This window comes from Triplophysa dalaica, chromosome 5 (genome assembly GCF_015846415.1).
Source record: "Triplophysa dalaica isolate WHDGS20190420 chromosome 5, ASM1584641v1, whole genome shotgun sequence".
NCBI classification, from domain to species: Eukaryota; Metazoa; Chordata; class Actinopteri; order Cypriniformes; family Nemacheilidae; genus Triplophysa; species Triplophysa dalaica.
In genome coordinates this window covers 25,264,646-25,280,217 of record NC_079546.1, presented here as the reverse complement: position 1 = coordinate 25,280,217, position 15,572 = coordinate 25,264,646, and the positions used below count along the sequence as shown (strand labels likewise).

The 15,572-nt window shown below is 35.3% G+C and overlaps 1 protein-coding gene and 1 long non-coding RNA gene across 2 annotated transcripts; one reads left to right on the top strand and one right to left on the bottom strand.

Moving 5' to 3' along the window:
• Positions 1-4,773: 4,773 nt before the first annotated feature.
• On the bottom strand, positions 4,774-5,832 carry LOC130420449 (uncharacterized; the record flags this gene model as incomplete). Its single annotated transcript, XM_056747736.1, has 4 exons — positions 5,805-5,832; positions 5,365-5,670; positions 4,937-5,242; positions 4,774-4,787 (listed from the first exon to the last, which is right to left on the bottom strand). Coding segments are annotated over exons 1-4 (654 nt in total), but the record flags the coding sequence as incomplete, so codon positions are not given.
• Positions 5,833-5,903: 71 nt separating this feature from the next.
• On the top strand, positions 5,904-6,575 carry LOC130420832 (uncharacterized). Its single transcript, XR_008906705.1, has 3 exons — positions 5,904-5,984; positions 6,251-6,356; positions 6,488-6,575. It is a non-coding gene; the product is annotated as an uncharacterized LOC130420832 (long non-coding RNA).
• The last annotated feature ends 8,997 nt before the right edge of the window (positions 6,576-15,572 follow it).

The following is a 15,572-nucleotide window of genomic DNA, read 5'->3' as shown; positions in this document are numbered from 1 at the left end:
AGCCTCAGATTCCAGAGTTATAAACGTCTGTTTCTCCGCCACATATTTTCCTATCCTTAAAAACACATACATCAAAAGAAACCTTATTTATCAGCTTTCAGATGATGTAAAAATGTCAATTTCGAAAAATTGACCCATAGGACTGGTTTTGTTGTCCAGGGTCACAAATGTGCTCTTTACAATAAACTACGGAGATGTAGAAGGGACGTGCACACACAATATTTTTGTGTACTCATGAGTTACTTTGAATGTGCCTGTTATGCATAAAAAGTCCTTTAGATGGCACCAGATTAAATGAAATGTAGATACTGTGCAAGAGTTGGGAGGGGATATTTGATATTTGAATTATAACACGCATAATTCTATTAATATATGTATTAATGCATGAAGACAGTATGTTTTAAAAGGTAAATTCTTTAATACTATTACTGCATAGGCTATAATGTATGGGAATATTCCAGGACTTAATAGGACTGTGGTCTCGCTGAGACTAAAATAGCTGCCCGGAGGCGTTAGATACATGGCCACCAAGCACCAATACTTCCCTAAATGGACCCACCAAGCACCAATACTTCCCTAAATGGACTTTGGTCATTCACAGCTGTAGAGCTGCTGAGATTAGAGATAAACAGCATCTGATTTAAAGGGATACTTCAGCCAAAAATGAAAATTATGTCATCATTTACTTGAAAGAATGATTATAACCAAACAGTAATTGGACCCTATTGACTACTATAGTGTGAAAAAAAGACTTTATATTTTAAACAAAAGAGAAGATATTTTGAAAATGTAGGATAGCAAACAGTTCTGGGGCACTTTTGACTTCCTACGATGGTTTTTTGTGATTTTTTTTAACAACAAGAGAGTGAGTAATTCATGACAGAGTTTTCATTTTTAGGTGAACTTTCCCTCTAGGGAGAGCTTAAACCAGTAACAAACAGGAGCAGAAGAATTTTTTTCTGATTATTAAAATGTCAGAAACTGTATTTCGATGGCCTCTTGAAATCAGCATATTCTAAATAACATTAAATTTGTGCTGTAAATGGGATTTATAAACTCACCTTTTCTTTTTCTATAAATCACACAAAGAACAGCAACAGTAAGTAGAAGAAGTAACGAAGCGATCACACCAATAGTCACTGTATGAGAGCTGGTCACTGAGAAGGACAAATCAGAAAATGACAAATGCACATCACTAAAAGTGAACAATGACTTGAGTTTGTGATCAGCCCCTGAAAAAAAAACAGCTCAGTCATAACCTGTAAACAAAATGTTGTTAGTTAATTTTAATTAAAAGAATATTGATTTGGTGAAAAGTCTTCATTATACTGATCAGTGTTTTCTTTAGTTGGGCTCTTGACTCTTGGCTTACTATTTTGTGTGTGTGTTTATAAAGTACATTTGTTATGATGATGCTAATGAGAATCTAATCAAATGGTGTAGATTGTTATGCCTTTATTCGGCAAGTTGCCATTTTGGTAACTTAATCTGCCAATCTCTACAGGGTTTCCATGCCTCTCTGTGAGTTTGTGTAAGTGCATGTATGTCTCTTAGGCTGAATCCGAAATGGCATACTTCCTTACTATATAGACGGTAAAAAGCAGTAGGCAATCGAATAGTATGTCCGGATCGGCAGTATTCACAAAACAGTAGGTGAGTAATACCCGGGTGAGGGACAATTACTTGTGAGATTAAGACGTGTTGTGCTAACGTTGCGTCCGAATAGCTCTCCTGTTTCTGTCAAGTGGTTGATATCCTTAGGACAACATTTAAATCAACCAATCAGATTTCAGAAATTTTACAGTTTATTTTAAGATAAATCTTCCAATCAGGATGAGACCATGGTTTTTCACGTATCATTTCCCTCTGATTTTAGGGGTAAATTATGGTTAGGGTTTGGTGTGGGTCTAGGTTGTCCTTAGGTCAACAAAATATGTTGCCCTGAGGACATCATCCACTTGGCAAAATCAGGTCGAGAGGGTCAAAATACGCCTGCTTACCCACTGTGTAGCAGGAGAAATCAGTACTTGAACAGATTACACTATAAACAAATTGTTGACTCAACTAATCATTCTTTACTTACTAATTCCACAGAAATGTTATGCTGACTCAATTGCTTTCCATCAAAGAGTTACTTGAATTGATATTTTCTAGTTGACCCAAACTTGTGTAGTCCCTTGGACCAGTCAGACATGCAATAACTTGTTAAATTTCTTAAATATAACAACAACACCCCTCACCCAACCAGCAAACTAGTCACCAGGGTGTCTACCCCCAATCCTAGGCAGGACCAGATCTCTGGTGACCATAGCAACCCACACAAAATCATCAACATAATGTATTATATATATATAACAGTATTTTACGACCGAATGGAATGTAGGGAGCAGAACTCGCTTTACTCACTTTGGGGAGAGACATACAATCCTAAACAAATCTCTATAGAAATGTTCATATATTCATTGATAAAATTTCCATTTATTTATTAGTTCTCGTTGTTATGTCTGTTTTAAACATAAATCCAAAGTATCCATGAATGTGTGTATTACAACTAGAATTATTAGATTTGTAGTAACTCATTTAACCAAGATGATATTTAGATCATGTTTGGTGTCTATGAGCTACATTTGTTATTTCCTGATGTTTGTTGTGTTTTGGTAACTCTTTTCATATTAGTTTTATAAAACTCTTCGAAGTTTGTGCCAGGCTGCGGCCTTGTCTTTCCAGATACAGATGCTCTGCATAAAAATGGTTCTCACTCCCAACCAATATCGATTGGAGCCTTAACAAACTCCATCAGGACACTTTCTTTCTTTTGATGGACAATACATGCAAGTATCATACTTAGTCTTATTAATTAATCCTTTTAACAAAAGTGCTTTACAAGAAGAAACTGATGTTTTGTTCAAGCTATTGATCTTCTGAATATCATACACTGCCATAAATCCATGCTCTGTTCATCTCTCTGCTTCAACTTTACCTTCGTCCAATGCTAAACTGTATGTGTGTGTATGTTAGATTAGTATGTGTCTAGTCTAGGTAATAAAGCCCTGTTTTATTTCACATGTAACGTTGTTTGTAGTTCATACTCATAATCCAGAGTCCCTAAACATGCCGATTCTTGCTACCTGCTCATAATGCTAATTGATTTCCCCATATCATGAATTTTGATCCAGATAAGTATAATTGATCATAATCAAGTGATTTCACCCCTATAATACATAAAACACCGAGAAAGATATATGTAAGAATGTTAGCAATTTTCAATTCTGTGACATCACTGACTGCCATAGTAGGAAAAATGTAATGGTTGTAAAATGAGCCCCAGAACTGTTTGTGTTCCTAAATTCGTCAAACGATCTCTTTCGGTGTTCAACAGAACATTTTTCCTACTATGGTAGTGGATGATGTCACAGAACTGAAAAGTGATTACATTCTTACAAATATCTTGCTCTGCGTTTAACAGAACAAATACATTTATAGAGCTTTGAAACAACCTGATGGTGAGTAGATGATGAAAGAATTTTGTTTGGGGGGTGAACCTTTTAATGCATGTTAAGTGTTAAAATACTTAGTAGTATTTTGTAGTTCAAATACATATTTTAAATACATTAATTTTAAATACTACTCATCCCTGTCAATAACTGTGAAATTGCAGCACAGTAATGCTTTTGATTTTACTGTGAAAATCCTGCAAGTAGTAGCCAATACTATCCTGTAGTATCAATGTGTCATATTTTACATTATGTGGAGATGTTATTTGGTGGACCTTCACAGAACATTCAGGACGTTCTCTGACCACAGGCAGCAGGCTAACAGGTACAAACAATAGAATCAATGTTAAAAATAGATTCTTTTTTTTAATTATAGTTAATAATATTAATGTTAAATTTCAACAAACCACAATGACTGTGTTTACTTCAGTTGTACTCTTGACTCTGGACTTTCATTGTGTCAATTCAATTTCCTCGTTCAAAACATGTGATGTGTTTCTATAAGAATACGTGTGTGTTTTTAAAGGATAAAATAAAAAAAGATTACGTTGACAAAATTGGCTTTTTATGATATGATATGTGCAACAGTAAAGTGAAGATTCTTTAAGTAATACTGAGATTCATGCGGTCATGCATTATGAAAATGTCCTTTTATAAAAAGTGGAAAACACTGTTACAAAATAATTACTGTCACACTTAGACATCAACAGTCATCACACAAAACTCAACAATGGTGACGATCAATAAAAGAAAGCTTTAAATTAGTTTGACGTTGGTCACCATTGTTGATGTTTGTATGATGAGTTTCTAAATCTGTCTAATGTCTAAATGTGTCTGTAAAAATTGTTTGTTTATTGTATCATTCTTTTTTAAAGGTAATTGTCATTATTTATAAAATCATAAACTTCAAGATTAGCTAAAGAAGTCTCTTAATACAGACCATGATAAAGCAAACAGATCTTTCTCTGCCAAAAGGAAAAGTAAATAACATAACTAGTTGTCATTTTGGGAGGAAACATTTTGGTTTGGTCCTCTGAAGGTCCTGCAAATGTTATGAAAATGTCATTTAGTAAACGTCGCCTATACGTTCTGTGAAGGTCCACAAATAAGGTCCCCAGAACCTTTAAACAACTCCACATCGTGACCATATCAGATTGTTCTGGGAATGTATTCAGCACCAGCAGGGACAAAGCATTTCTAGTGGGAATATACCTTGTTGTTGTGTAGTTTCTGGTGTTTTAAGAGTTGAGAATCTCTCAGGGTTTGTGGTGGTCACTAGAATCTTGTTTGAATCTGTAGAAGATGATGAATGTTCAGAGACATCATACTGTAGAACATCACAATCATATTTCATGTTTATGTCATTTCTTCATCATCAGTACAGAGTTTAATGACTGAAGTCACTTTGAGTTCAGGACACTCCTGTCAGAGTGATGTCTTACCTGTAAATCTGACAGTATATGTGACTGAGGTCTTGATGTCATTCTTGTGTTTGAGCACACATCTCAACTCTGTGTTGTCGTCTTCATTCACGAGTGTTGTAGTCAGAGAGATGAGACAGAGTTTATCTGATCTAATCTGATATCTGGAGTCTGTCTGTAGATCAACATCAGTCTGATTCATCCACACCAGCTGGAATCCATAATAACTGAACTCATGATCACAGTCATATGTAAACAGCTGACAGGAGAGAGTGACAGATGTGTTTGCTCTTATCTCAGTCTGTGATGATGATGATGATGAAGACACTGAAACACAAATCACACAACACACTCTCAGTACTCATGAGTTTCAGTGAAAACACAAGAGATAAAGAGAACTGTGATCTGAAGTTAAACATGTGTTCATATAAATGAAGAGAAACACTGACCATGAAGAACATGTAGATTAACACGTGAATCAGGTCCATGATGACTTCCATTCACATATTGTCTGCAGGTGTAACGTCCACCATCATGTTGTGTTGTTTTATAGATGTTGAGAGAGCAGTCAGATGTCAGACTCAGTCTCTCAGATCTCTCTGTGTTATTCTTATTTATTCCTCCAGCAAACACTTCTACTGTAGATGATGTTGTATAATTACTGTAGTTCCATGTAGTTGAGGAGCATTGATGAAGAGCATCATTACAGGACAGAGACACACTTTCACCAGAACTGATGAACACATCAGTCACTTCTGCTCACTCACACCTGAAACAGCAGATGACATCATTCATATTAATACATCACAATGCACAGGACGGACATTAGTGGGGCGCTGAAGAAAGCAAAAGATGGGGTTAGGGGTGTTTCTGTTTCGGTGATTTGAACCCTTTAATGACAGATAGTGTTCTGGCATCGCCAGTCTTAGATTTTAGTTGTGTAGCCGGAGACTTTTATTTTGAAACCATTTGATACGGAGCGGACATTCAGGAAGTAGATACGCTAGATGAAGCAGCACGGAAATTCTGGTGTCGGTTTCTCCTTATTAGCCCTTTGAAAGCATTCCTTGTAAGTAAGAAGTAAAATATATGAATGTGGTGTTATTTAGTGTAAAGTGTGATATGGATAATGTTAATTGACAGCTAAGTTGTTATTGATTTCCTATGCAACTGTTACCTTGAAGTTCATACTTATACTTATAATACTTACCTTGTATGCTAACTCCTCTACATACATAATTAATGACTCTATAGTCTAGTTACGTGTTGAATTGGGTTTGTAATGCATTTGTGGTACTCAAGTACTTTGCACTTACTGGTGTTTATGTATTTCAGTTTCACACCAAAGCATGATAAAGTTCTCAATTGCAAACTTGGTGTACGAGACTCTTTGTGTGGAGGTGTTTAACTCGCTGGATAGCAGGTTAAGTCATTCTGTGAGGTCAGTACAGATAGACTTTTATTATTTTTACATCACATAAATCAGAAGATTTGACAGAACAGAAGGTGATCTAGTTCTTCTCTTATTGGGTGCATTTATATTTGGCATTAACATGTGATCTCTGTGATCAGAACCAGCAGATCGGATCTTCAGACAATCAGGACACATGTCAACATCAAGTGTTCTACATCTGGATATCTGAATGGATCTCTATAGTTTCCACCCAGCTAGCAGAAGTTTGTTATAAGAACGTTCCTTAGATGTTTTTCATGTTTTTGAAAACGTTTTAATAACATTCAAAATGTCTAGTTTTTGTTATGTTTTAAGAATGTTCCCAGCTAACAAAAGTCACCATCATGGTGATCAGTGTTTCCTTGAGTTGGTCTCTTGTCCCTTTACCCTCATGTGTGAGATGTATTGGGAAGATATAACTGTACATGTAATGTACTGTTGTCATAGCAATCCAATCAGAATCTGATCTAAAGATCGTAAATGGGCATTAAAATCGCTGTTATTTGGTGGTTAGATTAATGGATCTAATCTGAATGATTGATATGCTGTTGATTATAGAAGAAAATGTTAGATTGTGTTTTGTTTGCAATTTGTTGTCTACAAGTGTCTGCCGGATGTGTAAACAAATATAAACTTATTCTACATAATGACTTTGACAAACACAGACATCAAGAGTCAGGGTATGAATCTCAACAATGGTGACAACCAACCAAACAAAACTTCATGGTGCAATGCATGCTGGGTAAATTCTTAGTACAAAACTTGTTCATGAAACCCAGCATGCATTTCACTAGATCTTTTATCAGAATTGGTTTGTTGATTGTCACCATTGATGAGATTCATATCCTGATTCTTTAAGTCTGTCTTTGTCTAGACGTTGCTGTGGTTTTTAAAACCCTTTTTACACAAATCTAATAGACTTTGAAACACAGTTACTTCCCTAAGAGTAAAATATACTTTCAGGATCAAGAGTACCATTTACAATTGATGTCTATACTGTAGAACGAACTGCAGGAAGTAAATGCTATATTTGATAAGCTTTCCCATTGATTTGCTATAACTACAGTACATGACCTGCACAGAGTTAAAAATCATCAAATGCTCTCATGTACGAGAGATGAAGGGACAAGAGACCAACTCAAAGAAACACTGATCATCATGATGGTGACTTTTGTTAGCTGGGAACATTCTTAAAACATAACAAAAACTAGACATTTTGAATGTTTTTAAAACGTTTTCAAAAACATGGAAAACCCCTAAGGAACGTTCTTATAACAAACGTCTGCTAGCTGGGCAGCCCATTATTTTAATAAGTCTGCAATAGAGCAGCACGATTAATCGTTAAAAGATCTCGATTCGAACAGACGATCTCATTAATGAAAGTCAACGATTCTCGTGTGTCTATAAATTTACACTTCGGACTAAAATCATATCGCTTCAATATTTGTTGTTGCTGCCGCAGGAGTTAAAATTATTATTATAAGGTATCGACGTCACAAACAGTCTTTTTAAAACACACACTTTCATTATTTCTGTGTCAAATGATCACACTAGTGACGTCACTGCGATTAAAGCAGAGTCTCCAACTCACACGCATAAAACGCGTTTACAAACTCCTAATCTCTAATCTCACACCAACTAACAGACCAACATATGAAGTAAATATAGCCTAACAAAACTGTTCTTATGAGTGTCTGTCAGGATTGTGATACATTGTTCTGATTATGCTTCACATCTTAACTGGACATGTTTGAAACGAAACTAACGATTGTAGTTTGTAGCGCGGACAAATCCGAGTGAGCGTTTATATCCGTCAATATGGTAAAACATGTCATCAGAGAGTGTGCCGCTTATCACTGTATTTATGCTAATAGAGGAGCTGCGCTATCAGAGCTTTCGTCAAGTTGCCCATCATTTCATGTTTTCAGGTTATTTTAAACAGTTTACAGGTGAGAAGAATGCGTTTTTATGTTTATCAGTAGTGTCTTTCTGTAAAGACACTACTATCAGGCAAGATATCAGGCAAATGTATAAAATAAAAAAAAGTGTCACCTTATGAGTTTGTTTTACTGAGAAATATTTCATATACAAGTTACTTCAATGCATTTATACGTTTTAGAAAGTTAAACTTTTGCATTTAAATAAAAAAAATGAAAAAACACTTGAGTTTACTTACTTACTTTAATATTGATGCACCTAAATAAACATTTTTTTTTGTCAGAACCTCTTTTTGTAAATGATGTTTTACTTTTAGTCATCATTCAGAATCGTAAAAGAATCGCAATCTCTATTTGAAACAAAAGAATCGGGATCCTCAATTTATCCAGAATCGTCCAGCTCTAGTCTGCAATTTAAAAAGAGCCCCGGTGAGGTGATATTTCACACAACACGTATAACAGGAAGCATGTTATAGATTTGATACACTGGAAAGTATCCGCCGCAGTCATGTTGAAATCAAGGCAGTGGTGGGAAGTAAACCACCATTAAGACGATTAATGATCTTATATGTGAAAGTATAAGTAGAGAAAGTTTTTGTTCTTGAGCTGTGGTGGGTTTCAATCACACACACATGGACACACACACACGCACCACAGAGCGACTAACAGTGATTTAAACTCATAATTTGTTTATTCATGTCACAAAGACATAAAATAAACACATAAGTAGGCCGCAGTTACTATGATCATGCACTTTCTGGTGTGAAATGTTTATTTATTCATGCAGTTAATGAATCAATTGAGTTGACTTTCCAAGTGGTGATTGATCATGAACAGCAGCTGTCATCACTAAAGATCAGAGTCCACTGAAGAAATGAACAAGAACAGGAAATAAAGACTGTAGCCACACAGATTCATGTCATATAAATACACAATCACATATGCTAATATAATACATATTTACATGTAACTAAATGAAACTTTTGACTTCTTTAAATATCATTAGTGGAGCTTTAGTTGTATTTAGTTTTTCTGATGTTGTTTTATTGAACAAGTCATTTAAATTCACCATTATGGTGATCAGTGTTTTATTTGGTTGGGTACTTGTACTAAAGTCCAACTTAACAGTTTTCCCTACTTGTGAAAAGAACTGTTCTAAACTTACATCATGTTCAAGCAAGCAGGTGCACAGTCTTGTCTTTCTATTGAGTAGAAGCATTGGTCTCAACTAAGGTTTAGTGTAAGAGTCAAATGAAAAAAAAAAAGTTATTTGTTATAATGAAATGCAGCTAGAGTGATAAAATGCAACTTTAAAGATTTGTTCAGAGGATCGTAAAACATTTCTCACAAATGCTAAGACTTCAACAGTCATCCTACAAAACTCAACAGTGGTGGTGAAAATTATCAAATGCACATTGATCCTTTTCTATTACCCAGCATGCACTGCAGCATTAACATTTTATTGATTGTAACCGTTATTGATATTTGTATGCCGAGTTTTGATGTCAGTGTGGAACATTTTAAAACATCTTATTTATAATTGTTGACAAAGGCAGTATCTGTTTATCTTACACACCACTGTTGACAAACATCAGCATCTCTAGCTTGACTAAAACATTTCATTACACTTTTATCATTTTCTGATGACATCAAGCAAATCTTCAAGCAACAAATAATTTAAACCACATGTAGTGTATCTGTTTAACTCATTATCAACAGCAAAAGAAACAGGTACCTCAAGTACCCCACTAAAGAGAATCATCATCACACTAATGATGACGTCACATCTAAAACATTTCAAACTGCAGCTACACCTCTAACTCTACATGAACATCTTTTACACTCAAACTTCTTTTAATAAGTGATTATAGAAACACTGTTTAAAGTTGTTTAAAGCATCTTGATATTTTGTGATATTAAGAGACCACATTAGTTGCACACATAGATCTGTTGTGTTTGCTTTACATCAGCTGTGTATCTAAACACTTCATGAACAGCAGGTGTCATCACTAAAGATCAATCATCACTGTAAAGTCAACTCAATTGATTCATTAACCTCATGAATAAATTAACATTTCACACCAGAAAGACTATGTTTCAGTGTAAATTTGTACACCCGTAGGTAAAGACTCATATTTACACCAGCGGGTGTACGTTTGACACCACAACTTTCCTGTGTTACTTGTGTTGGTTCGGCTGAAAGTGACAGCGCGTCGTTTCTTTGGTCTGCACCCTAAAGAGTGTGTTACTGACATCAGCTATAAAGAACACTATACAATCTTGTTTCTGTATGTAAATGATATATACGGTGTATTCAGAGCTCCGTTTCAAGCTGCGCGGCTGTCGCTTCTGTCTTGTGGGGACGGTACGAGACACCACAACAGCCCTCAGGACAGCAGGAAAATTAAAGAGTATTTACACCGTAGACTTTACAGTAAATACACACACACAAGTAGCCTATGTTGGAAACACGCTGGTATAGTGTTGCTAATCGTGTCTGTGAAATAAAAATAAACATTTGACACGTTTAAAAACACCACTGGCGCTGTGTGCTTGCCAGTAAATTCCATTCATGGCAGACAAAAATAGCCTCTGTGAGGTATAAAGCTGAAGTGGTCAAGTAAAAGATCTCGTGTGATTTGACATCAGACTTTTAAATGTGAGAATAACCCTTACGGAAAGAAAATATATTTCCTAATATATGAATGTAAAATATATAATAATGGTATATTTGAAAATATAGATAATAATAAATTGTGTAAATATATTAAGATATATTAAATAATACATAAGGAATTGCCACTTTTCATATATTGAAAAATATATTGACCATAATATATTTAGTTATATGTTCCAATATATGTAATTTTATAACCAGTAAAATACTTTATAATATAATGATGTACACGTGATAAGATATGGGACTGAATGTGTATTATAAAATGCCATAAAATGTATTTTGTTGAGAATTACAACATACATGTTTCATATTTTAAACCATAGCCACTTCACAATAGCCTAAGAACTCCTGTTCAAACTGAAGCACTTATTGAAAATTGCTTTACTGAATAACGCACAATAAAGTAATATATGATCTTCATGATGTTCAGTCAATTGTTGTCCTAACCACAGACTCTACTCTTCATCACCACGGTAACCCCACACAATTACACACTAGAGACCCTTCTACATTTCATAGTAATACAACATTAAACACTATGGCCCGGTTTCACAGTCAAGGCTTAAGGCTAGTCAGACTAAAATGAATGTGTGACCTGTCTTAACTCAATATAACTTGCCCAGAAATATCTTAAAATATATCAGTGCCATTGTTTTGTCTCAAGATGCACACCAGTAATGTATTCTACTCAGGCATTTCTTAAAAGCGACTTAAATATCTTAATTCAACTAAGGCTTAGTCCTGGCTCAAGCTAAACCATGTCTGTGAAACCCGGCCTATATGTGTATACTAAAGAATCACATCTACATGTGAACCTTTTTCAGTTTTATTTTTGTCTTCGTTTCTAAATATATTTTATGCTCAATATATGTCCATATATTGTCAATGCACATATTTCTGTTGTAGAAAAGTTCATTAAAAGGAAGGAAGGAGGCGGGAACCGGAAGACATTTTAAACATTTAATAAAGTAATATAACAGCCGGCGGCCCCTCACGGACGACCGCCGGCGAACAAAATATAAATATAAATACTAATACAAACATAACACAAGTCCGGGCCCGGTCCTCTCTCTTCGACGGTCCGGTCGCTCGTTCTCTTTATATGCTCCCTATCTCCTACGTGATTCGAGCCCGGTGTGCGCACAGCTGGCACTAATTCACAATTACTCACCGGACTCGAACCACGGTCTCGCCCCGCCTACTCTACTACAGCTGTATATCAAAAAACATTAGCACCAGCTTCCAATATATGGAAATGTATGATGTAAAATAATTGGTTTGAGAGAATATTCATACATTTTTGTTCCATAAGTGAAGACACATGAACTCTATAATAAATGTGACATGAGATGAAACTGAACATGTTTGTCAGAATGTCAGTGAGAGTAATGAAATGAAATCTGATGAAATAAATGTGTTGTATAGTTTACCTGTGAATAGTGAAGAGAGAAGGATCAGTCCCAGCAGACATATATCACTCTTCTCAGTCATGTTGTGTTTCTCTTACTGAGTCTCTTCTCATCATCTACTTATAGTTCTCTGTGAGAAAATTTGATGCTCTTCCTGTGTTTCTCATTTCCTCTTTTCTCATCGACTGAGTCATGACACTATTATAGACTAGAACACATTCTGTAGTTTAATGGTGATATTTGTAAAATACTTCTGTTGTCTTAAAATAATTGGACACAGAGCTCAGTTATGACTTTTGTTATCAGAGACTTTAACAGGACTAACATGATGAAGGTTTTCTCCAAATTCATTCAACACAAGACTTTCCTGCCCGAGCAGATCAGACGCCCAGCCTTCATTAAAGCTGATCACACCTCCGTTCTTCTTCTGTCTCCACACACACACACAAAAGCAGAACATGAGCATCTTCACACCTCTTTCAAACCACAGATCTGCAGATTACCCATGATGCAGCAGTCACACACATTAATAAACACACTTATTCTGTCACAAATTATATCAAGATGTCCACTGGTGTAGTCCTACCATAAAAAGTGGTGTACTACGATGTAACTGCCCAAATGATCAAAAGAAGACAGTTTTGTTATTCAGGTAACATGATAATTACAACGGTTAAATATGCAATTTATTCATAATTATGCAAAATTCTTCAATTATGCTTTAATTATGAAGTTATAACACTGGAAAATAATAAGTAGTAGGCATTTTTTAACACGTTCACATACACGAGATTACGTTAAACATGCAGGGCCCGGTTTTTCAAAAGTAATCCACAAGGATTTTGGATAACAGATTGGATCAAATCTTGAAAATGGGTTTTTCAAAAGAAAAAACGGATTACATAATCGGATTAGATCACGAAATCCAATCTTGGTTTTGATCCGGATCAAACCTTTAGTTTGGGTTTTTCAGAACTTTTTTGAAGGATTTGGATCACTTTGATCCAAAAAATCTGGATTAAATTGATCCCATCAGAAGGGTGGATTCAGCGTGGATTTCATGACCAAAATGTAATGAAAACTTACAAAAATTATCAAATAATACTATATTTGGATCATGCAGTATCTTACAAGTTATCCAATTTATTCATAAGTTTTTAATATCATTTGTTCATCCATCAGGCTACAGTGATTAGGTAGGCTTTAATGTATTCAGCCTTTCAGTATAGGCCTACAGCAAAGTAGAAAGAGTTTGGCCTCATAAAATAATCCTCCAAACAGCTGTCAAAATTGACCAAAAACAATACATTTTATTCTGTCACTATTTGATATATATATATTCATCACAATCGAAAATATTTTTGTTTTTAGAATATGTATTAGTGATGCATGCAATGATTACAGAATAACAAAAAAATGCAAAGAATGGCAATCACGGATTTTTGAAATCCAAAACAAATCCAAATCAGAAATAGTGTCTTACTATTGCGTCACTTGTTGCACGTCCTGTCGCTCGTTCTGGCAGAATGCAGGAGGTTGGTTAGGGTCTCCAAGGGGCTCAGGTGCATCATTGTCAGCACAGAGAGGGACATTGCGCTTAGTAGCGATGTGTGCAGGACAATACAGGCAAGGGTTATGTTGCATGCTTTCTGTGGTTCCGCTCTCAGAACTCCATTTTAACGCTCAATTGCTCAATTGTTTGTGTTGTAGGTCTCAGATGAGCAGACTGCTGGAAGAGGATGGGGTGGGGTTTCTCTTGTTTTTAGTTTTTTTTTAAATGTGTGTGTTTTCATTTCAAATAAAAATAAACTTATATTGACCCCAAACTGGCTATTCTACTTGTTGCTCTTTACATATCTATAGTTCTACGTTGTGATTTCCTATCCTGTTTGAGCACTGGTTATCCAGCACTGGTTATCCAGATTTGGTGATCCTGAAAAGTTCCTATCCGGATCAGATTGATCCAATCCGATGTTGCTTTAAAAAACTGGCTTCAAAAGTAAGCTGGATAACGTGATCATGGATCGCAAAAAAAGGATTACTAAATCCGGATCAATTTTATCCTGATTAAACGTTTTGAAAAACCTTTTGAGTCTTTCTGGTGTGAAATGTTAATTTATTCATGCAGTTAAATAATCAATTGAGTTCACATTACAAGCGATGATTGATCATTAATGATGAACACCTGCTGTTAACAAACACAAAGAAGAAACATCAACAATAAGAAGTCACCCTGATAGTACAACGTGATCTCACAGAAATGCGTATCTATTTTTACGTAAATGTTGTCTTTAGCATACATATGAACGTTACGTTTAAATAGACGCATCTACGTATAATATACACGTATAAAGGCTTCAGCAACGTTAGGATCTTACGTATTTTCACATTAATAACGTATAAATGATTACGCATAAAGAACGCGAAGCGACGTCACGTCCCATTGCATGCTGGGGGAAATCCGCTATCCTGAAAGGTTATTTAGAGTGCCAAAGCTGCTAACGTTGGATGGAAAGGCTGCAATTTTAGCCAAAAAGGCTAATGCTACAGGAAAGGAGACCAGCTGTTGTTTTTAAATTGATTTTAATGAAAGAAAAACTTCACTACAGGACTGCCAAAGCCACTAGATGGAAAGTCTGAAACTTTTAGCCAAATATTGCTAATGCTAAAACTGCTGCTTTAGCAATCGCAGGAAAGGAGACCAGCTGTTGTTTTTAAATAGATTTTAATGAAAGAGAAGCTTTACTAGACTGAATAAACTGCTTCTGTGAGGGAAGATATATTCATGTAAGGAATCGAATGTCTGCCCATTGATTTTCAACATGTTTACATATGTTTTAAGTGATCTATGTTATCCATAAGGGTTTCCCCAATTAGACCATCTCTGGGATCGCTGTCTGCAAGTTTTATTAGTCAACTTGTAAATGTTCTTTTGTGTGAACGTTAAAATCTTGAAAAAAAGGAATTATATGCAGTATATGCCAGTTCACAATGTTTTTGGACAAAAGTGCAACATGAGTTGGATTGCTGCAAATCCCTGTAAATTTACGAACAATTTTGCATTTACTGGGTGGAAGATGTTAATTTAAGACACAAGCCAATAAACTGTAAGAGTTGTATTAAGGGGTATTCGGTGTAAAAATAAACTGAATAAACACAAGTGTGTGTCGTAGTTATA